This window comes from Nesoenas mayeri, assembly GCF_963082525.1.
Source record: "Nesoenas mayeri genome assembly, chromosome: 4".
Lineage (NCBI taxonomy): Eukaryota > Metazoa > Chordata > Aves > Columbiformes > Columbidae > Nesoenas > Nesoenas mayeri.
In genome coordinates, this window is record NC_137540.1 from 64861765 (window position 1) to 64886287 (window position 24523).

General features: G+C 39.8%; 1 protein-coding gene across 1 annotated transcript in view; it reads left to right on the top strand.

Moving 5' to 3' along the window:
- The window catches only part of WFS1 (wolframin ER transmembrane glycoprotein), a gene marked incomplete at its 3' end in the record, with an annotated part of 30586 nt that extends 20783 nt beyond the window's left edge, over positions 1-9803 (top strand). Inside the window, exons 4-8 of the mRNA XM_080343953.1 lie at positions 786-930; positions 1790-1960; positions 2612-2692; positions 6214-6359; positions 7995-9803. Of these exons, the coding sequence (XP_080200079.1) occupies positions 786-930; positions 1790-1960; positions 2612-2692; positions 6214-6359; positions 7995-9803 (2352 nt within the window). The remainder of the gene's footprint in view (positions 1-785; positions 931-1789; positions 1961-2611; positions 2693-6213; positions 6360-7994) is intronic.
- Between the last annotated feature and the right edge of the window lie 14720 nt (positions 9804-24523).

Consider the following 24523-nt stretch of genomic DNA (forward strand, 5'->3'; position numbering starts at 1 on the left):
GGTGGTTGGGTTATTCCCCATGGATCACCACTCTGCAAAAAGAAAAAACGTGAGAGTGGGAAAGAAATCCTTTTAAAGCTAGTAAAAAAAAAAAAACTATGGCAATACCAGGCTGGCTACTGGACTGGCTTCCCACTCTATCTCAATTTGTTTGAGGGGCAGAGTGTCCTTGGAGTTGTAACCAGAGACAGTAATAAATTCCTCAACCTTGAAACAGCTGGTGGCTTTGTGGAAGATAAAGCTTTAGCCTTGAGGGAGTCACTCCTATAAAATCCATATTTTGGCTCTATTCCTCCACACAAAAGAAAGCAAACCCCAGAACTGCTGTGGGTCAGGGATTTCATTGCTGAAGCCTCCTTCCACATTGACGCCCTTTGTCAATAACTTCATCTGAATTTCTGAATGTCACTGGGCGCCAGGTTATTACACTTAATTTTTGTGTTTCTAAAATGTTGTTAGCAGTGTTGTCTGATCATTGCTGTAGGAGGAAAATAATTCAAGAAATCCCTTAGCACCAGCAGCTCTACCTGATCCTGCTAGACACCCAGAAACCCACAGCAACTGATTCATTGACCTGGCTAAATGTGTTGTGATCCATTCTTGCTTCCAGTTCTAGAGACTGATCTTTCCCTGCAGAAGATCAACTTACAGCTATGTTCTTTAGTGCTATGAGCAACTGTTTTGACCTTTTGTTATTCTAGCTGAGTTCCAGGGAGTAGGAGGCAAGGAACAGAGACAGGGTATATTTCAGTAATTGAAGGAGTTCTGTTCCCTACTTGTTCTAGGTGGGGAAACACTTCTTAAGATTAGCAGAAGAGGAGGATGAGGAACTTAACAACTGTAGTGCAGTTGACTGGTTCATCCTTGCTGCTAAGCAAGGACGAAGAGAAGCCGTCAAACTGCTGCGTAGATGCCTGGCAGACAGAAGAGGTATGGGTTCCCTTGAGACTTTTTGCTTGCACTTCCCACTTGATCTGAAATAATGCTGTATTCATTTTAACACTGAAAAGAGGGGTTAAAATATTATAGGAATGTTAATGGCAAAATTATGTGAGTAGTTGCTGACAGTCTGTTCAGATAGATAATTTAAAAAGCATTGATTACTGATACGGCTCGTAAAAGCATTTATATTAATTATTTGCTTGAATTCCTTCATGGAATTCATGCTTGTTCTTCCCCTTCCCACTTTTCCTTGAAGCTTCTTTTTTTTGACCATGAAGGTCATGCATAACCACACACCACCTACATATCCACTGTTGTTTCATCCTTTTGCCCCTCTCCAACCTCTAGCCTAATTGTTTTTTTCACTATCTCCTCCCACTTTTAAGATTCACATCTTCCTTAATTCTACTTCCCACACTTGGAATGGTCTCCTGTTGTCTGCCAATTGTCTGAACTCTGATTTATAGGGAAAAAAAAAAAAAAAAGAAAAAAAACCCAAACAAACCTTTTAAACATTTTGTTAAATTCTTTCTGCCTTTTATATGTCACCCACGTGTATCTGCACCACCTTTTACCTGAACTGCTGTACTTAAAAATTTGAACCAAGACATAACGATACTGCATGTCTTGCACAGTCTTTGAAGTACAGTTTTAGTTTCAGCCAAGCAATTAGATTTTTATAAGTAATGGGCACAGAAGGGCATTCAAGTAATTTACTTAGGCAGTCAAGATGTGAATGAAACTTGAGAAGTTTCAGACTCAACTGAGAAAAATAAATTGTGGGCAAATCTGTCATTTCTGCATGGATGTGGGATAATAGTTTGTAATGTATTTTTCTTTTCTTAAGGCATCACTTCTGAGAATGAGCAAGAAGTGAAAAAGTTATCATCTGAGACTGACTTGGAGAGAGCTGTGAGGAAAGCTGCCTTAGTCATGTACTGGAAATTAAACCCAAAAAAGAAGAAGCAGTTAGCAGTTTCTGAACTGCTGGAAAATGTTGGGCAAGTTGACAATGAAGGTTTGTTTATGAACTGATTTATGGTATTAATAAAATATAGACTTACAGGCACAAGGTAACAGTAAAATTGTATGATCTACTTAAGAAAAAGTGTTCATGACTTCAACTCTCTTTTAATAGCTGTGTTCTCTGGACCAGTAGAATTAGTTCACAATGGCCTGACAACTCTTGGTCTAGGTTGTGATTCAGTTCAGCTCTCATTCGAGTGACCAAATATTAAAAATATCTTGATTCAACACTCACTATCCTTGGAAAATAAATCTTTTATGACTTTGCTGTGTTTGATATATTTTTTTTCCTTAGCAGTCATTCTGATTATGTTTTACTAGATATTTCAATTTACAAACCCAGTCTTTAAGACATCTGGTTCACTCGGCCATTGCAACAGTATATGTTAGCTATGCCAACGCTGTTCCCTTTTCTAATACAGTAATAGGAATATAGAGAGCTGTATAGCCACTTCTTACCTGTTTATGTTTTTCTTTTCCTGAATTTGAGGAAATTGAGATTTTTCTGAAATTCAGAAATTTCAGATTCTGATTCAGAAATTCAATCAGCTCCAGATATTGTCACTTGAAGAGCATTCTGGTTATTGTTTGATCACTTTAACTAACTGCTTTGACTTTCCATAAACTTCTGTTACTGAACCAGATGGTGAGAAGCAACCTGGCCCTGTCCCCAAATCGGTGCAGAAGCAGAGACGAATGCTGGAGCGATTAGTGAGCAGTGAATGTGAGTGCCTGCTCCTGCTTTCCAACTTTGCCTGTGGTTTTGGTTTCTATTATGTTTTTCTAAGCAATTTTGTGCTGCCACAGTAAGAATGTATAGTAAGTTTTCATTGCTATAAACTGCTAGTGCTAGTTTATTATATGTGCCGTGTAAATCCACGTGTGAACTCACAGAAGGCATCACCGTTACAGTCAACTTGTCAGTGATTAGTATACATTTGTTATTTTTATATTCTTGCCCTTTCAGCACTTAGAAGTCTATTTTTAGTTCTAAACTATAGTAAGCTTTCTGATTACAATAATATAATTAATTATGCAACTATTTAATGCCAGACGGTCCCCCATTCTATTTGCCTTGCTTCTGTTTGCTGTTCCCTTATAATTAATGTTTGTCTTTTCATATTGGTTCAAGAATTGATATAAGAAGGATGCATCAAGGTATTTCTTTCATAACTTAGGAGGAGCTTCGTTCATGTAGTGGGGAGAATTAACTCACACAGGGTCAGATTTGTAGTCCAAATCTTTGAGTTTTGTAAGGTATGGTGGGGTGACAGGTTGGAATTGAGATAAAGTTCTCACTAGCCTTGCATACCTAATAAATGCTTCTATGCTGTTGAGCCTTCAGGAGGAAAGTCAAATTGTAGAATTAAGAAAATTAATTAGAAACAATGCAGCATGTGTAGTTTTTCAAGAATCTTACCTAGTATAAGGTTTGATTAGTCATTGTCAGGAAAATCTCACATGCTCAAGTCATATGGGGCATTTGGCTAGATGACCTTTAAAGGTCCCTTTCAACCCAAATCCCAAAGTATTCTATGAATCTATGATATTAAATACTTCTAGATCAGTTCTTGAAGAGCACTTTTAAATGTCGCAAACCATATCACTTACTAATACATCTGTGGTTGAGATTATGTTTAACTGAAGTGTCATATGTGGATTAGTGAGACACATCTGGGCGTTTGCACTTTAAGCTACTGGGAATATTAGATTTACATTTCATTAGGTCGGTTTGGCCTTCAAGGATTGTGTTCTCTACATGGGTCACTTCTGAAACTAACATTCCGAAGAAGAGTGGGATGTTTCAGTTTTATGTTGACTTTCAAAGAAGTAAAAGAGGAAGAGGGACGTGTGCCTGTGTACAGGACTGAGGGAGTAGATGACAGAGAAATAGTATTTTGGAGACCAGGCTCCTGGTCCTATCAAAACTTCTATGAGAGCAGGTCAGTTGCTCTTGTGACTTGTCTGCCGCTGCTGGGAGTAGTCCTTCAAGGATATGACTATTATGGTTCATTGTCTGGTCATCACAAGGCAGATCTGTCAGGGTGCATTGGATCCATGTTTTATTGGTGCTTACTGGATGACACTGGTGTCCTTTCCATCCCTTAGCTGAACTGGCACATGCTGATAGAGCGTGAGCGCAAAGCAAGTAATTTTGTTCTGGATTATTCAGTAATTCAAAGAATGTCAGACAAGGAACTGGCAATTTTTTTTTAAGGCCTAAATGGCAGATAAAATAACAGGAGAGTAAATGAACCTATATGTAAGCGTAGGCAGAAATTGATGTGCATATTTTTCTTTTTCTACGGCAGAAGGGGGAGGCAGGGGAATTTGTCATAACCAAATTGAAGAAAAAAATCTATGAATAATAAAGTAGAATCTACAACATACGCTTTTTATATCAATTTAAGAGACACTTGGGTGACAAAATACTAATAACGTTTAAAAACGAAAAGTTTTCATCAAACACTTACAGTGGGAGTTAAGCTGTTACCTCTTCTCCAGAGAGCTTTTATCTTTTCATAGATGAGTAAGACAGCTGTTACTCTCCAGCGTTTACTTCTCTAATCCACTGAGTTTCTACATGTATCTTGCCAGCCGGAGGTTCTTCCTTTGGTTTTAATACATTGCCAATACTTGGGAGATAATTTCTAAGCTAGATTTGTGTTTGCAGATATCTGATCTGGGCTATCCTAATGGAGGTTTAAACAGAAGATTAGAGCTGACATTTTCAATGGACAGTTGTTGTATGCCTGAGAGTATACATGTCATTCCTTTTGATAGGCCATCTATACATAGTAAGTTAATGATTCCTTCCCTCTTAGGATGTCCCTTGGTCCTGTAAAAGTGCCATTAAGGAATTTTTGTGAGGTTCTAACCATGCTTGCTTGCTGATGCCACGCCAAAAAAAACTGTGTTACCACTGTATATTTTGTCCCAATAGGACAACACATTTAGATGGTTGGTATCAGGCTTGATCTGAACCACACCAAGACAGCTATGGAATCTCACTGATTTTTTTTGTGCAAATGTTGTCACCTTACAGTCTGTGAATTATACAAACAGTTAGCAAAAATAAATCTTGTTTCTTGGGAGGCAAGCCAGATGGTACTTTGTGGGACATACAGGTTCTTTGGGGGATGGTGACAGGGGGGGAACTAAAAGACCAAGGAAAAGGCAACATCCATGTTGTAAGATTAAAGCAAAAAATAGATTGTAAGCTGAACTCTTTCAACACCCCTCTTTCTGTGGCAAGTATCTTGACAAGAACCCTGTCTTTTGTTCTGTATCTACAGTGTTTTCAATATCAAATAGTGCTATATTTATATATAACTTATATATAACTTCTACAATTGTAGCATTTTTTTAAATAAAAATTAATAGTCTAAAACCCACTAATCCTCTGATTTTAAATTTACTGAAGCAGTTCAGTTTTCTTTCTCTTTAAAATCTCGAACTAGTATTAAGCAGGCCAGCTTTCATATCTTTGTATCAGCTGACTAGCTAAACTTACTGTGTAGGAGATGTGTTACAGATTTTTGTCATTCAAAACTCTTTCATATCTACAGCGATGTCATTTGCTTTAGTGTATGGAAAAATTTGCTGTTAATTGTCCTTTACAAACGACATAAAGCTTGTCTACCATGGAAGCTAGCTAATCTATGCTAACGTAAGGAACTGGCTGTGAGAAGAGTTTGAAGCAGTGTATAAATCATCTTCTGTCTTGCAGCACCCCTAGAGTTTTCAGAAGTAACCTCTTGCCTCCTTTCTGCTCACAGGAGTGGATAAGAATCTTCCACAGCAGAGTGATAAATTTTGTCTCTGTGCACAACTGAGCAACGTATATTTTGTTGCTGGCTTTCTGTTTTAGGTCACAGTTGCTACAGTTTGGGGAAGGCCCTTTGTATAGTCATACAGTATATTAAATTAATACATTGTAAGTGATCTGTGTTTAGTCTTGTAGATATGAATAACTGGGCATTTTCCATAATTATATGTCTGACTTATGAACTCAGAAAAATGACTGTTAAATGTCAAATCAGTATTGCTGGCACAAGCAGCTTGTTGTTTTCAGCACAGGTCACAGAACAAGTTGCAATGTAAGCCTGTGTTATCAGTAGTTCAGTTCTTGAAGCCCAGAGCAGATCTTCTTTAATATCAGGAAAGCACATTAATATTCCAACTCATAACCAGTACAGTTTTGTAGTGATACTGTTAACTCTAAGTCTTCATTTTATCTTTTAGCTAAAAAATTTATTGCTTTGGATGACTTTGTTGAAATTACAAAGAAGTATGCAAAAGGAATCATCCCATCTAACCTGATTGTGCAGGAGGAAGAAGATGATGAATTGGCAGGGAAGACTCCTGAAGAGTTACCCCTGCGGCTGAAGGTAAAAAGGAAATACTGAACAGATTATGTTGAAGGCCTTTTAACTTACACATTTCAGACAAGACAGAGATGACTTGCACTTCATTGTTAAAGCTGATGTTTAGTTTATATAGGTCATTATGAGAATCATTGCTATAATTTTTACTTGACTTCATATATGTTTACAGTTTCACATATATGAGTTGTATTTAAGAGAAAGGGATAATGGTTTTCTCTGGAAGAAGGCAATCTACCTTCATTACATCTCAGTGAGGATGTAAATGTTCCTGTCATAACTACTATATTTTTATTATAGGTGTTATTAAATGCTTCATATCTTTCTTGTTTAAACTGGAGCAAGCAGGCGGGAAAAAATATCCATAGCCTTGAGGTGTGAAAAGGTTGTAATGGTAGAACTTGTTAGTGGTTTACTATACTGATAATTCTGTAGGTAGTGAAAAAAGAAGGGAAAATTAAGGTGCATGTATTCTTTACTGGTATAAATTTTGAGCAAGGTAGGGGATCTCTAGCTGCTGACAGGAGAGATTTTGTTGTAATTGTTGTCATTTTATTGTCCATTATCATATATGGTAGGGGTGAAAAAAGGGGAAGGGGATGAGGGGTATCTCTTTCCAGTCTTTTGAATAACTAATATTCTGAAAGAGGTGCATTTATGAAGAACAGGAACACCTACTAAATATGCTAATGAATATGCTTATGCATCATGTGTGTTGTTCCAGTTCATCACAATGCATAGATGCTTGAAGCATTCTTGGCCTTTCCCTTGAACTAATTAATACAAAAGCATAAGTTCCAGGAAAACATAAAAGCTGTGGTTTTATGGGAGAAGGAGGATTATTTGCATCATCTAATGTGCAGATGCAATATTTGAATATGTGTTTGAAAAATCTTGTACCTTTGTCTTGATCCTATGTAAAGCTTGTGGTTGGTCATAGGGAGAGGATTTGATCCAGCAGTGCCTCTGTTTGGTGACTGTGTTGGAAACTGTCACGTAACATAGGTAGAACTTTAAGGTCCTGGACAGTCACTGTTGTGGAGTTAAAAGAATCCCTAAACACATAGCAACTGTAGTTAAAGATATTCCTGCTGCTTTGAAACCAGATTTTGACAGCTGCATCCCCGTATGCCTTAAAGGTAAACCAAAACTGTAAAGACTTCCTGTAAGTGCGTATGAGTCATAAACACTACTTCCTGTAGTCTCTATGCAGTTCAGAATGTACATATGATCCTTACAGAACACGGGTAGATTCAAGTGCTTTAAAGCTGCAGTACTCACAGCTCAAGTGATGACTTAAGACAGTACAGGACTCCAGCCATGTAGTTTATCTTCAGTATGAAGCTAGCAGAGCAGAATATTTGACTGAGAAGCCATTTAATTATGTGTGTCAAAGGTAATGAAATACATGTTTCCTAAAATCAAAATCGCCTCTGAGCTTCGTCTGACTGAATTAATCAAAATAGAGCTAATAATATCAGACAAAGTAATCTCATTTTATTGACAACATTTGTCTGAAATATAAATCTTTCCATCTCAGCTGAGGTTAGATGACTGACTGCTACTGCTTCAGCTAAGAATATCTGTGATATAAGGATATGAAACTGCTCATAAGTAAAATGCTTCTTTCTCTCTTTCCAGGTTGTAAAATATCCACTTCATGCCATTATGGAAATTAAAGAATACCTTATAGATATTGCATCAAAGGCAGGAATGCATTGGCTGTCTACCATTGTTCCAACACACCATATCAATGCTCTCATCTTTTTCTTCATCATCAGTAATCTGACAATTGATTTTTTTGCCTTCATTATTCCATTAGTCATATTCTATTTGTCCTTCATTTCTATGGTGATTTGCACACTGAAAGTTTTTCAGGACAGTAAGGCTTGGGAAAACTTCCGCGCTTTGACTGACTTACTTCTTCGTTTTGAACCAAACCTAGATGTTGAGCAAGCTGAGGTGAACTTTGGATGGAATCACTTAGAGCCATATATTTATTTTTTACTCTCAGTGTTCTTTGTCATTTTTAGTTTCCCTATAGCAAGCAAAGACTGTATACCATGCTCAGAGTTAGCTACCATCTCGGTTTTCTTCACAGTGACAAGTTACATGAGTTTAAGCACATGTGCAGAACCTTACACACGAAGAGCATTAATGACCGAGATAGCAGCAGGTTGCTTATCCCTGTTGCAGGTATTACCTGGGAATTTTGGCTACTTGAAATTCCTGGGTAAAACCTTCTTTACTGTTCCTGTAGGCCATTTCTTTGTGATAAATGTAAGCATCCCATGCCTTCTGTTCTTGTACTTGTTCTATCTTTTCTTTAGAATGGCACAACTACGGAACTTTAAAGGCACCTACTGCTACCTGGTCCCATATCTGGTCTGCTTTATGTGGTGTGAGCTCTCTGTGGTCATTCTGCGGGAGTCCTCTGGCATTGGGCTAGTTCGTGCATCCATCGGTTATTTTCTGTTTCTCTTTGCACTCCCAGTACTGGGTGTGGGCATTGCACTGATGTGTCTTATCCATTTCATTAAGTGGTTTGTGTCTCTGGAGCTCATGAAAATTGTAGTGACTCTGGTTTTGTGTACTGTTCCTTTGCTTTTCCGATGGTGGACAAAAGTTAACGTCTCTGTAGTCGACGTGGTTAAATCTCTCACTCGAAGCTCAATCGTGAAACTCATTCTGGTGTGGATTACAGCTGTAGTGTTGTTCTGTTGGTTCTACGTGTATCGGTCAGAGGGAATGAAAGTTTACAACTCCACCTTGACGTGGAATCAGTACGCTTTCCTCTGCGGACCCCGGTCGTGGAAGGAGACTAACATGGCACGTACTCAGATTTTATGTAGTCACCTGGAAGGACACAGAGTGACGTGGACTGGGCGGTTCAAGTATGTGCGTGTTACGGAAATCGACAATAGTGCAGAATCTGCAATAAATATGCTTCCACTTTTTATTGGTGATTGGATGAGATGTTTGTATGGTGAATCCTACCCTCTTTGTGACCCCAAAAATGTCACCTTGGAGGAGGAAGAATTGTGTCGTCTGAAGTATTTGACAAAGCATAACTGCCACATGAAAATGTTTGATCGGTACAAATTTGAAATAACTGTGGGCATGCCTTTCAGTAGCAAAAATGGAACCAAGTCTATAGAGGAGGATGATATAACCAAAGATATTGTGCTGAAGGCAAGCAATGAGTTTAAAAAAGTGTTGTTGAACTTGAGGCAAGGAAGTATAATTGAATTCAGCACAATTCTGGAGGGTCGTCTTGGCAGTAAATGGCCTGTCTTTGAACTGAAAGCAATCACTTGCTTGAATTGCATGTCTAAACTCTTACCTGCAGGGAGGCATGTGAAAATAGAGCATGACTGGAGGAGCACAGTGCATAAAGCCATTAAATTCGCTTTTGATTTTTTCTTCTTCCCATTCCTGTCAGCTGCATAATGAGCGCTCGTATTGGTTCAGTGGTATCTTCAGTGTACGCTGCATTTACACTACCAAAGGTTTGGCTTCTTAAAAGGGAAGGAAAGAAAAAAAAACAACAACAACTTGCTGTAGCAATGCTCAAAATGTACGCTAATGTAGAGCATTGGTTGAGTTTTGTAAGTGTATGCTGTATATCCTGACTTTAAACCCTGTATGACTGAAGTAATATATACCAGTTTAATATTATAAATGAATGCAGGGAATTGCTGCTGACTAATTGCATGGAGACTATTTTGTCCAAAATGGGTATGTATTTGCCTGTGGTACAACACTAGATGCATTCACTGGCTCAATGTTAAAAGCACTTTACTCTTTAAATATTCACAACTTGCCCATTTGTATTTTCACAGGTATGATTTAGAATAGGTAGCTGACAACAGCTTATGTTGCATATATTGCTAGTATTTATTTGGTGTTTTCTAGAAAAAAGTGATCTTATAGTCAGTACCTGGTGGTGATATCTGCGTACAGAACTTGTTTCAGTATTTGTCCAGAAGATAGTGACTTCAATTTTTTTTGAAAGGGCACACCATTTCACACCCCAGCAAGGCTGTAAAAAGTCGTCAAGCGTCCATTTTGCATTAAATATTGTGTACAAAATATGCTAGTTGTTCTGATTGGTTATGATAGCTACACATATGACATTAAGGTATAATCCCTGCTGGTGTTTGGAGGACGAACACCAGAGAGTGAGGCTGGTATTGAGATGGTGCCAGTAACACACAAGCCAAAGCAACTGAAAATAGTACCTAAAAGTCTACAGTGGAAACTGAAGTAGTACATTTGTTTAATGATTTGTATTGTGCAAATAAACATAAAATACAAACTCGAATTAAATGGGTACAACATTTGTTCGTTGTGCTTTGATTTTGTGAGCAGTTGTTTATGTTGTGCTAATAACAGCTTTCACTGCAAAATACCATGTAGAACGTTTAAAATTTTGGGGTGTGAGATACTTGTAGTTTTACTTCACATTATTTCAAGCTAGCAGTGAAATCAGAGTATGCTGAGTGAAGTTTTCGTAGCTCAAAAATCCAGACATGGCCCTTACCCCTGCTTTCATTGTGACTTACTACTGTTTTTAACCACTGGATGACTGTATTTCACAGATGCATCATGCTGTTAATATTTCCCTCACTACATTTCCACTGATGGTGCATTAGACCCTATTTGCTTTTGCATATCAGTCCTCACTAGGGGGTTGGGGCAGGGGCGAGTGTTATCAGTGAAAACTCTTGATAGGGAAAGGGAAATCTTGGGGAAAATGAGGCACATAGCTGCACTCCAGCTGTGATCACCCTCTTGAACATCACCCTGAGCTGCAGTTGGGAAGAAGCCAAAGGCACCTCCAGACGGTGCTGTGGCGGTGAGCCAAGCCCGACGTTACAGAGCAGAAGCCTCCACCATCCAAAGCCATCTAGTCATGTTTGAGCCTATCAGAAAATCTATGAGGTAGGATCATGTCTTCCAGGTGCTTTATAGTTTGGAAAACTGTCAACCATGTCTCTGTTTCTAACTGGGGAAAAGAAATGGTGTAAGGTAGCAGGTAAATGCAATTTTTGACATGTTTTTGCTTACCTGGTCCTATTTTGGCTGAAAATAAGCCAAACTTAGCCTTTTCACCTCTTGTTAGAACATCCATAGGCTCTTTTCAAATACTTGGGCATTCTTCCTGTCTCTGAAATATAAGCACAAAAGGTGCAGATTTTTCTTTTCCTTATGTACCTGTAACTGCGAAAGAAACTTCTGTTCATATGTTTGTCAGGAGAAAAAAAAAGGCAACAGTCTTGGTATTCAAAACTAATGTTAAAAATTATTCTGTTTTTGGCTTTTACTCTTTGTAAGGACGTCAGTTTACCGACTTATGGTGATGCATTTTGAAGAAGTTACTACATATCTTGAAAAGGACAAATTGACTGAAGTCAGATGTGGGAACTCTTGCAAGAAGAGGGAGAGTATTTAATTGATTTCTTTGGAAGGAATTGCTTTTTAAGGTGAGATGAAAGGGTTAATGCAGGTACCTCAGTTCCATCTATAACATAATATCATTATGAGGCTTAATTCCAACACCTCTGAGACTTGTAGTTCAGCCTTTTCTGAGGAAATTACTATGGGATATTGGCATATAACTATTATTACATTTGCAACCTCAATAGCTAAAATTCTTTAGTTCCTTGAAGGGTGGGAGCTCCCTCAAGGATGTTGGTACCAATATTTGTCAGATTCCAAGTTACACAGTTCCCCTTTATGCACTTACATGAAAAATAACTTGTGAATTAGCTAAATCCTGGGAAAAATAATTCACATGCTCTGTATGACAGGTTGATTGGAACAGCTGAGTTTGTCACATTGTTCTTTTCCAGCAGAGTGGAAAGTTTTGAATGCTAGCACATTGGAGGCAATTTTCCATACATTTTCAGCTCTTCTGTGTATCTGAAAGGGGAAGAGGAGGTAAATTTGACTTCAAGACCTTTAAATAACGCCCTTTAATGCTAGTTCTCAAATGTTCCTTCTTGATGCATTTATATTTTTATTGAAAAAGAGGATACATTAACAGCAACATGATAGATAGGTACTCCATTTCCTTGTTGGTCTGGTGTTTGGTGTTCTGAAACCTTTAGCAAATAAATCCTTTTTTTTCTAAATCATATCTTAGCTGACAAGCACAAAATCACTAATAATAAGCAATGGCAGTTCCATGGAAGGTATTTTTGCAGAGGGTTTTTTTGTCTGCTTCACATCTTGCAAGCAAACAGAGCACAAAATAACTTTGCTCCACTGATGTGCTTCAGCTCTGTATTCCAAACCAGTCCATCTTCTGACTGGAAAGGAGAGAGACAGAATGTGGCAGCTGCTGTTAATTATTCAATTAATCCTACATTTATTATTTTCTTACTCAGTTTTGAAGACATGATGAATTACAAACAGTTCCAAAGATAGGTGCCCTTTCTCTGGGCTGATAATTCAATCTTTTGAATTAGTATTAATTAACTGAAGAGGAGGAGGAGGAGGATATTGCATGGCTATTGACACATCTAAATTAGGTTCAGCTGTTCTCCTGTAAGCTCTGCTTCAGCATTTAGAATATATGGAATTTAGAGTAAATGTTCATTATTTGAATTTCATCCTCAACGGAACATGAAAAAGTACTGCTTGTTCTCCAAACTGGTACATTTTTCTATAAGCACAGAAAAACAACAAAATACATACAGGAATTCTGAATAATTGAAGAGCCCACTCTGGAATGACTAACAGCCTCTTGCAGTAGGTAAGAGTGCAGAGTTTGTACTTTGCATTTTTCCCAGTTCTTTCAAAGAAGGAAATCGGTAGATCTGTAGTAACTACATGTGGTTTTGTTTCTAGATCTAACTGGTCTTCTCTTAAATGCCATAAAATAGCTATTATTAATTGTAAATTTGCTTGCAATTTTTTGTAATACAGGGTAATAAGAATGTTACCATTGGGGTAGCTCAGTGCTTTCTTATTATACATTCCTACACAGGCAGTCAACTTGAGTCTTTGACATAAAATAGTACATGACCTTCCAGAGCATGTGTCTGTCTGCCTTTTGCCTTCTCTGTTTCCACTGAAAAAGGAAAAGAAGTTTCAAGACTCTGAATACTTTTGTAATACTTCTGAAATCCACTGCAGCCGTTGGGGGTAAGGGTCAGATTCAGTAACAAATGAAATCAGGCTGTGTTCTGATCTCAGCTTCACAGTTGCAATTGTGATAGCAGATAGATAGGAAGGAAGACCAGCTAGTCAGTTATTAAGTCAGAAAAAATAGCAATCCTTGCAGCAAAAATTAGGTGGAATTTTCCAACTTGTAAAGAGATATATACCTGCTCTAGCAACTTCTACATACATGCAAATGTTACTTAAATGCAAATAGGATGTCTAGAAACCAAACAACCAAATCACATTACTGTTCATATGCATTAATTAAGATGGTTCATTTGTTTTCATATTATTGCTCAAAAGATTTAATTAGCTTTTCTGTGAAAAATCATTAGCATCCCACAACTTCCTCTTATAATTTATACCCTGATGTGGAAAATATGAGAATCACCTTTCCACCAAAGAGGCATGTTCAGCACAGAGAATACTTGTGTTTTCATCACCTCTATTAAACTTGAACTTTGGGGTTTGAAGCAGAACAGGAACATAGAACCAAAGATCTTTGCAAAGCTACTGAAAAAATGTGTGTATATACAATCACACTTCCCAAAATACAATAGAAACAAAAGAGCAGGAGGTTTTTGATCCTTAGCCAAGAAGCAGTTACATGCCCAGCACATGTGTATAATATATACAGTGAGCACATACATTGTTTTTGCATCAGAGCTAGCCGGCACTTTGGTTTGCCCCCACCCATGTAAATGTGCTCCTAGAGTTTTCCTGCTGAGGCAGCATGCCCTTGGGACTAGACATCAGCTGTCCCTCACCAACCTTTGCCACGTGGCCGGCTCTTTTAGCCCTAACTCCCCTCTCCCTGTTTCTCAGGTCACCTGTGGGTTAGGATGCGAATTCCTCCTTAACTGTCTCACTTTGCAACAAGATAAATAAAGCAGTAAAATTTGGGTGTCTTCTGGTACATTCCTACTAGTTTGAAGAATACGCAGGTTTTCCACAGTTGTCTTCAAACTCACAAAAAAATGTAGATACGCTCGCAGGGCAGTGACAGTATTAATAACACAAGTATGACTTGGCAGCCCAGACATTCAAATCCTGACTTGCGTTGATGGGTGAAGTCCTGGAGACTGGTGGCACTAAGTGCTTGATCATGGATTGCTTCACTTCACACGAGCTGCAGCAGAATCAGTGTTCCTGTGGTGGTTCTGGCTGGATCATCTGCCCCAACACATTGCCAGTCTGCTGCCTTCTCCTCCCTGTGCAGATCCCCATTACAAAGAGAAAAGAGAGGGCTCTACCCAAAGGTTTGTGCCTGCTCCAGTGTGATGGTGAATGAATTTACCAGGGGAGGCTGTGTTCAATTAGTTTTGAGCTTTCCCACCTGCTACCAGTAATAAAAATCGGGCCAGGTCAGATGCAGGGATGCCTCCTCCAGAGCCACAGCGTGCTGAGCTCTCTGGTGGGAAATGAGTCTTCTGATGTCAGAGGGTGGATGAGATTGCTGCTCTGAAGGTCAAGTCTCAGCACTGAAAAGGCACCTTGTACAGCCATGGTGAGGTGACAGCAGCTTCTGCCCTAGGCAGCAAAGTGCTTTAATGGTGCTGGGTTGTTCAAGGGGATGCCAGACTCCCAGAGAAGGTGCTGGGCTGTACTGCACCTCCCAGAGGTCTTTGATCCTGGCCAGGAGCCCTGTTGCTCCTGTGGGCAGAAGGGAGGTCCAGCATGGACCATTCCTGTCCCCAGGCAGTGCAGGGGTCTCGCTCCTGGTACCATTTTTCTGTTGAAGCTTTTGTTCTAATCACACCAACTTTGTTAAGGTGTTGGTATCTTTTTGTATCGAGATAATGTGTGATAGGTGAGGGGTTTTTTTTTCAGGGCCATTTGGAGAAGAAATTCTCAGATGGCTTGGGTTTCCCCAACATCACCTGTCTTCTTCTACAGACTATATCGATGGAATCTTAATTTAGGATGCTCTGTGGGGCCTGAAATAAGTTAGCAAGAATTCTCCTCTCAGTACTTAACTTTATTGCTTGAGTGGTATGAATGTTGTAGATTTGTGAAATAGAAGCATCACACCTCCAAAGCTGCTTTAGTCCATGCACAGCACAAGTCTGGGAGCTAGAAAGAGTGTGCCTGATAAACACACATGTGCTTGGCAGTGAGAAATATAACATAAAAGCAGAGGGAATGGTACAGCGGGTTGCTCTTGGGAAGCTCCTATTTGACACCATGACACAAATGTCAGGTAATGTTTTATTACCAGCTTTTAGGTGCATTCTCTGCTCATGAGGTCAGACTGTAAAGTCCACTCCACTTGGACAGGAGGGAATTTAAATGCTTACATTAGATTTTAATAATAACTTGAAGCAGATTTGCACATAACTAGTCATGTGGGTGTATAGTAGTCACAATGCAATCTTAAACTCTTGTATCCTGCATCTCAATGTCAGTGGGACATGGTGTTTTTAACCTCCCTTGCATCCCCTGTGGCTCCAGCTGTGGCACAGGGTAGCAGCTCCACAGGTGCTGCAGCAGCTGCTGCATTCCCAGTTGAGTTCCTGTGGTGCTGCCAGTACAGCTGGTTTTATTCCCACTCATGTTACAGGTGGTATTTCTCTTAACCCTGTTCCTGAATCTTATAATTACATGTCAGTGTACCTTTTAGGAAAATAAATTAGTTTTAAGAGGAAGTGCACTTTATGGGCTAATAACCTAAGATTGACTTAAAATCCCTTAATTTTATTGTAACTTCATTTTGGTTGGCATTTCATTAGTTACGAGGCTGGATTAGTCAGTGCTATCGACATCTGCATTGGCTTTATGGAGGTATCAGTGAATGATGTACAAAGATAATTAACAATTCTTGTTTCCATTCTTAATTATTGGCAGAGATTTACTTCTCATCTGCAGTTTGATGCAGGACGCCGAAAGTATCGCAATGCAAGTCATCACCCGGCTGCTTATGAGTTATAGTTCTTCAATATGTTCTTTTAAAAATCAGAAAATACAGCCCCAGGGAGTCCAGCTAATCTTGTCCCCTCTCGGGCAGAGCCTAGCGAGGAGATATGGTTGATCACCCTCCAGAGAGAGGTTTCTTTCCCCTGCCAGGCCACCTTGCCACAGCCGGTAGCGCCAGCCTGGCAGGGCTGCGGTTCGTCGCCGGTGCCATCGGAGGGCACTGCCGGCTCACGGCCGGGGGAACCGCCGAGGAACAAAAGAACCCGGTTCTGGTTTTACTCCATTTCAGAGAGGAAATGCAGTTAGAAAAAAATCTTTTATGAAAAATAGATGACCATTTTTAGACCCCACTTCAACAAATGGCTAGCAAAGTCATCGTTGCAGAGCGGATCTGCAATCCAAGACGGTGGAAATGGAGAAAAACGTGTTTTTCCTTGTGATAAAATACTGTGTAGTGATAAACTAACAGGATCTGAACAGTGCACGGCTAACTTGTGAGTGTGCAGTCAGGCTGCTTGGCAGCTCAGCAGCTTTTTGGGATGGTTCCCATCTCTAAGATCTTTTAACATAAATCTGACAGTGTTGCTCTGCATTGTTTGCTTTTGTTGTAGCATAAGTAGTGACAACATTCAGTCCTGGTGACCCTTCTGGTGGAAACTCTGTTTTCTCCTCTCTTCCTGTGTTAGATAAAATTAAAAAAAAAAAAAAAGCGTATCAGAGCTTAAACCTTTTCATTAACTTTATTGTCTTTCTGTTACCTGAACAAAAAAGAGAGAGAGAAAATCTGTGACAGAATTTAATTAAAACTTAGATAGATTATATGTTTCTTTTAAGGGAAACTACAACCGCAAGCCTTGATTGACTTGTCCATACACTATAAATTAATGCATAGGTTTGGGGAAAGCAGAAAGCTTGTGTCAGGATCATGCACCAGGTAAAGGCTGGTAGGAGAAAGCCTGAAAGACTGAATTTTCACCTTTAACAAATCAAATAGAGAGATGACAGCAGGTTGTTACAAAGTTTTTGTTCTATTTTTGAAGGTGGCACGATTTTTCTGCAATAATAGCAAGTTTGGCATCAAAAAGGGCCTTGCGAATGTTGCTGTTAACCACAGGAGATGGCAGTGCTTGACAGCAGGAGCTGTGTCGTGCTAAAGTAGAAAGGGCTTGAACCAAGCCCAGAGGCCCCCGTGTATCTCAGAAATGTGTGTGTGTTGATCTCAGCGTGGCCTGTCTTTATTTGAAATAATTTCTTCACTTTAAAGAGTAAGGCATTTCAACAAAGCATCTCTTTTGTAGTCCCCTCTCCTGTTCCTCCCTCTTTATTCAGTGCTAATGACAGCAGGGATGTTTCCACGACAACAAGCTATGCTATTGCCTCAGGTGACAAACTATAAATTCAATAAATAATCACTGAAAATAGCTTCAAACAATTAATTAGGTGGTGGAAATGTTATTTTAATAGGGCTTAGATGCTTTGGAAGTAGTGTACAGATCAAATTCTGATCAAGAGTTAGTTTATAATCAAAGCCGAAGCCACCATCTGAAGGTCAGGATGGATATCACTGCCTGAACATTTTAATAGCTCTCTATTTGTAAAAAATCTTCACATTCAAAACACAGTCAATGAAAAGGTTGCAATGCAAAGCAAGTTTATTTTCTTTTGGTGCTAAATTTTGTTCAAAGCACATACGGGCAGGAAATACATTCAAGGAATTTACCAACTTCATCACCAACCATAGTCCATCACTAGTGCACAGCTTGTGTGTGTGTGCTCCTGCAGCAGCGTGAGAGACAGATGATGAGCCCAGCAAATGGTTTTGCAATAAATGGATTTTTCAGTTTTCTCCTTACAGAAGTTGCTTTCCTAGAGTTATAAGTGGATGATTCATAAATCTCTGCTAATGCTGCTTCTAGTAACAGTTCAATTGATCTTTATTTGTTGTTTAAAAAGTGAATCTCTATGGGAGTGTTTCAGTTCTGTAGCCTGAAGATTCTCTAGCCCAGGGCTACTGTCTTGTAGCTCGGAGGTGGCAAAGTCTTCAGGCACAGATGGGTACACTGAGTACATGCACACACACATCACAGTTCTCATATAGCACAAGCACTCTTTGGGACCAGTAGACATCCTGGCAGAATTTCTTTTTTGCTTTAATTATTATATTAAGTTTCTCCAATACAGTGCATCTAAGAGGCAAGAGCAAGAAGGACGGCAACTGCCACCTTTCTCCATCCTGTTAAGTCTGTGGGTTACACAAACACCTGCCTTTGCAATGCCAGTTGTGCACCTACTCCCTTCATAGGCTGGTTATGGATTATGGTTATGGGTTAAAACCTAACTGTCCAAAAAAAAAATGCAGTTTGTGGATGAGGGACTCTGCAGTGCTCCTACTGAATGTTCTTCTCAAGCAGCTCCCTTTTGAGGGATTATCCACAGCCCTTTGTTTTCACAAAATAAAGATGCCCCAGTAGCTCCCTTTGCACTATGCTGGGATTCATCCCGCTGTTGCAGTGTGTCATCACACAACATGGATCAGGTAGTTGAGAATAATGTAAAATAAAACATAATGTGCACTAAATACTAGCGAGGGTCCTTTTACAGAAAGTTTTTGAGGCAGAAAATGGTGATTTATCTAAACTAAGTTTTGGAGAAGCCCTGTTGTTTTTGTTATAACTGTCAGGTCAACAATGAAATCCAGGTTTGCTGTCAGCATGGTAAGAAATATCTCACAAGAGCTGTTGTTTGTTTGGGGTGTTCACATAATGCAGAGAGAACCCTGGCTTTGGCCTGTCATCTGGTCCAAGTCTGTGGGACAGCTAGGGGAAAGGTCTATCTGAAGGCCGATAATGGAAGGGAAAAGATTGCACTTCTAATCTGTACAAACAGCGAATAGATGCTGCATTGGGCCATCACAGCCCTGTGCCTATTTTACTCTGAATTTTCATAGTGGGACTTCTCTATTTCCCTTTGGAAACTCTTGAAGATCTTGTTTTGGCTCCTATAGGATGAGACCTATATCCAAAACCTTAGGGTTTCTCTGCAAAAAGATGCCTTTTCTCCACTTCATTTTCTGCGAGAGAGCAAATGATGTAGGTATGGGCCATAACCCGACCTGTGTATGTTGGGAAGGGAAAAGATTCACAGGGGGTCACTTTGGCAAGTGGTTGTGAACCTCCTGGAGAATCACTAGAAGGGCTTTGTGTCTCATATGTGACAGTTGCCTCTTTGTGGTGCATTTTTTAATGGACGGTTTAAATGATTAAACTGCTTTCTTAATGCATTGGTGGTTGCTAAGATACAATCTCTCAGATTCTGTAAATCTTCCACTTGAAATATAGTATATTGGCAAATGGGGTTTTCCTCTCTGACAGCTCGGGAGAGAGGATTATAGGACACTTACCATTATGTGGATGAGGAACTGCTCCTGCAGCCTGCAGAGGCTGCTGCTGGTGGTCCAGTGGTTGGGAGTTTATGGGATTTTAGTGGCTCCTGGCCACTGGATGTGGCTCAAGGAGGAGGCTAAAGGGAGGATGAGGGGAGTCATAGGATGAGGTGGCAAGACTGACAATGCAGGGAGAATGGGAAGGCAGCACGGGGGCAGAGGAGGTGGTTAAGTCTGGGGATGGACCATGCAGAAGGACCAAGGGAAATATTTCTGTCCCCACTTTAGATAGCTTCAGGCCGCACTTCCTCCCGAGCAAGAATCATCTTCTCTGCTCTTTCATAATGAAGGGTGGAGCTCAGGAGAGTCTGGGTTTGGGACTGGTTTGACTGGACCTTGGGAAAAGCTGTGCAAGGAGAGATTTTTAGCAGCTCTGCAAAGTGATTAGGAAATACCAGATTTAAAAATAATACTGGATTCCTGAGTGTTCATTATCAATATGACAGTAGCAGCTCAAAATAGACAAACTTATAAAAAAGAAGCCTAGCTGATCTCTACTTGTTCACAAAATATGTGGAGGAAGGTGGTATAAAATAGTGCAGCTTATCTCTTATTTGATACTAAAATAAGTCTTTACCTGCTAAGGTTGCAGAGAATATTAACATGTTGAGAGAGTGCAATTGATGCAGCAATTTCTGTCTGGGTTTGCAGATCAATAGCTGTGAGAAACAGAGAGTGCAGCTGTTCAGCTCAGAAAGGTGTTAGGAAAGATGTCAGAGGATGATAATTGAACCAGCTATGTTCTCCTCCCCACCTCTTCCAAGAGACAGTCCGAGATGTGTGCAAATTTCACGAGCGTTGTCTCCCACATCACAAAGAGATCACGATGCCAGTAGCTGTACTATCTGAGGGAAACCTTTGCTTCCTTCTGCATCTTCCCACCAAAGGGAGAAGGAGCCTTGTCCAGGGCACCTGGCAGAGCTGTTGGGGGCGTTCAAGCCTTGCCAAGGAGAAACGAATGCAAGAGCCTGGTGGGGCTCACACTTCGGCACAAATTATGGAAAGTGGGGTCTCACTCTGGTGTCCTGCTTGGGCAGCATTTATTTTGTAGGTGGAGGAGGGAAAAATACCAACGTCTTGGCCCCCCACCTCCCCCACCGCAGTGTCTAACACCCTTATTCCCGTTTCAGCTACTTATTATTTGTCACTGACAGTGAATTTCCCCCCCAGAGTTGTTCGTTCTATTGGAGAAATTATGATGAAGCCATGGAGAGTGGTGATGGGGTTTCTGGAGATCTCCAAGGTAAGTACTCTTCTCTCTAGAGCACTTTCAGTTTAGTACCAGTTGAAGAATTTGGTCCTGTATTTAAAGTTTATCTGCTTGGGGATCTGTTGTGGTATCTTGGCTCTCAGACTGCTGCTTGAGACATGCACTGGTACAATTAGTACTAGTTTTAAAACAAGGAGTGGCTGCCCAGAAAACCACCGCACATCCCTTGATAGAGTCACTAGTGTAGGTTTTATCCTCTTTAGAGGCCATGTTATAAAAAGAATATATAGGGTCACCATGATAGTTAAAATTAATTTTTAATCAAATTATTGGTTTAAGGATCTTGTCCTACTCATTGACTGTCTACACTTGGCAAATGGCAAGACAAGTAATTAACTGTACCTTGCCTGGCTGATCTGTATTCATGGCAGCTTTTATAGCTGAGGGAACTGAGGAGTTTGCTCAGTCAGGTGCTTTACATGAAATGCTTTGCATCATGAGCCAGATTTAGGATCTCTAAATGCTTCAAGAGTTGTGCTCACTTTCACATGAAAAAAGTTTGATCTTCATCCAACTTTAGAGAGGAGGCAAAAAAAATTACTTCTAAGAAAAGCTTTCTCATGGTGTACTCTGAAAGCAAACCTTCCCAGCACCTGTGGCAAACTGTCCTCTACAGAATATCCAGATGGTTTCATGGCTTCACGAAACCAAAGAAACATACCTTGTCCCAATATCTTATAAAATCAGGCCCAAGTTCTTGAATTTCAGCCCACTTTGGTAATCCTGTTGCCATCTGAGGTTCTACCTCATGAGCAAGGTAAGTGAATTCATGCTCTAATTTTAGGCTTAATGCAACTTGCTGAGAAAACTGCAAATGGAAAAGGATTTCTATTGGGAATGGGAACAAATTGATTATAATAATGTTACCGAAAATTGGGCATAGAATGCGAACAATCCTTATACTTGCCCTCTCATCAGGGATTAATAATCACAACCTTGGAAGGCTCCAAAGAACTTAACTCTGCCTGAAAGCAAGATGACTTTCTGGCTGCAAACAGAAGCAGGTGGTTCATGCCAATATCTCCCCAAATCATAAAGGGTTAAATTGCCGTATGGGGCTACTAAATATGCGTGTGAAAATTTCAAAAGCATGAGAGTTGGCCATCTGGCTCCTGCTCCTACTGGGTATTTAAGGATGAAAAGGGAAACTGGAAAAGTAAATAGTGTATTGCTTGATGTGTTGATTTTCAGCTGAGATTTCTCTCTTCAGTGCCTAGTTATATTTGTCCATCTAAATGAGTGGGATTGCCTGTGTCTTCCCAAAAAGACGGGGAAAAATTAGCATGTAAGCTCTGGGAGAGCTGTGCAAAGGAACACACTGCCTAATCTAACAGCTGAGGCAAATTTATTCTGGTCTGTATCCAGAAAAACGACTTAGCGTTTCAGCATCTAACTCGCGTGTGCTGATGCTCAGGCGGTTTGTCACACCTCGGGGCTCTGTGTGGAAGCTGCAGGCAGGGTTTGCTGCCTTACACCGGGATTACAAAGAAGAGCCCAAGCTCTGGGGCAGGCATCACGATCACCGGGGAGGGGGGGTCAGGCATCAGTTTGGACTGGGAAATGAACGCTTTCCTAGCTTAAAGTGTGTATGCCAAGACAGCTTTTTTGTTTTCTTCCCTTTTTTTTGTTTTGTTTTGTTTGCTTGTTTCACATTTTCTCCTGGGGTAGAGGTAGAAACAGAGTGGTGGGGATAAAGACAGATGCTGCTCTGCTGGTAGGCCTCTGGTTTGTCACCTGGACCAATGTCCATCCCATACAGGAGACCAGGCCTGGACACACCCCAGATGTGCCCTCATGGTCTGCTGTGCTGGAAGGTCTCCCAGCCTGGCCAGTGATGACACTAATGACATTTTTTACCCTGTGTGTCCCTTCACATCGCACGTGCCTCTTATTCCATCTGTAGGAGACTGAGACTCAAAGTTCCTACAGCCTAATTTGAGCGGAGGAAAAAGCTGGCCCAAGGTGTGAACCAGAAGCACATCTCCAGCTCTGCTGGAACTGCACACACTCTTCATCAGCCTGAACCCCACATCAGACCCATCCCCAGCACCATGTTCACTTCTCTACCTGCCACAACGCTTCAGGTTCACACAGTAGCTTGCCCTGGAAGTCCCGATCTGTGACTCTTCCTCCTTTGTAAAAGGACCTAAACATCTCTTTCATCTCTAGCTTAAAAATAAGCTGTGCCTTGAAGTCATCTATTTATGCCTTTTTGGTTGTAGTTTTATTGAAAAAGCTGGTATTAACATATTTATATTTTTATTCAACAGTTAGCTAATTTGTGCAACACAAAGAATGCAGCCATGAACAACAGCTTTCAAAACAATCAGATTTACCAACTTTACCATCACTTACTCTACACCACTGAAAGCTCAAACTAAAGAGAGAAAGAAAAAGGGAAACGTTCACAATGACGATGTTAACTTTCCATACATTCAAGAAACCGATCAGTAGTAGTGATGAGAAAGACAGAAATGGAATACTGGTCTTTGAAAGGTTTCTATTGATTTCCTCTATAATCACTTCATGGTATTTTGGTTGGGCATTTCATTAATTTTATAAAGCTCCAAAGATATATTTTTCTTTCTTTAATTTTTAACATGGTATTTTTGGTACCCAAAGCTGTAACAGAGTAAGGTACTTCAAATTAAAAACAAAAACTTGTTGTATTAAGAAGAACTGCTTTATAATAAGGTATTTATAGAATCTTACTTGAGAATGTTAAAAGCTAAATATATGCTTTACAGTACTTCTAGCTGTAAATGCCAATATGAGCTAATAGCTTTTTTTTTTTTTGAGCTGCAAAGGTTAATGGAGGAGGCCAAAAGTCAAAGAAATTGTATGACACCCTTGAAGCAGGAGTTTGGCATTAACAAGTTCGCTATACAATTTACCACATTCTTAAACCTCTTTACAAGAAAAAAAAAAAAAAAGAAGAAAAAAAGAAAAGCAATTTTGTTAAATTTCATTAGAATAAATATGTACATATACTGTCCATGCCTGCTACAGCATACAGTATTTTATAAACAAACATTCCTCGTTCCCTTCAAAATTAACCTACACATTTCATACCATACGTGTTTAGTGTGGCTGGAAACTGATGCACATGCGTTTGTGCTTCTACACACAAAATATACAGCACTCATCTAGAAAACTTCAAACATACGGATTTCATGTGTTGTGTTGAGATGTCATACAAAAGCTGTAGGCTTTGTTTTTTCTTTTTAGTTCTTGTAAGCAGATTTTCATTTGCCCTTTCCCTCAAACCAAAATACAAAAACATGCAGATCCCTTCATCAGAACATTCTCCACTTACCAAGATATCAGTGCATAATGGCTTCAAGACTCTTTCTTTTCTTTCTTTTTTTTTTTTTT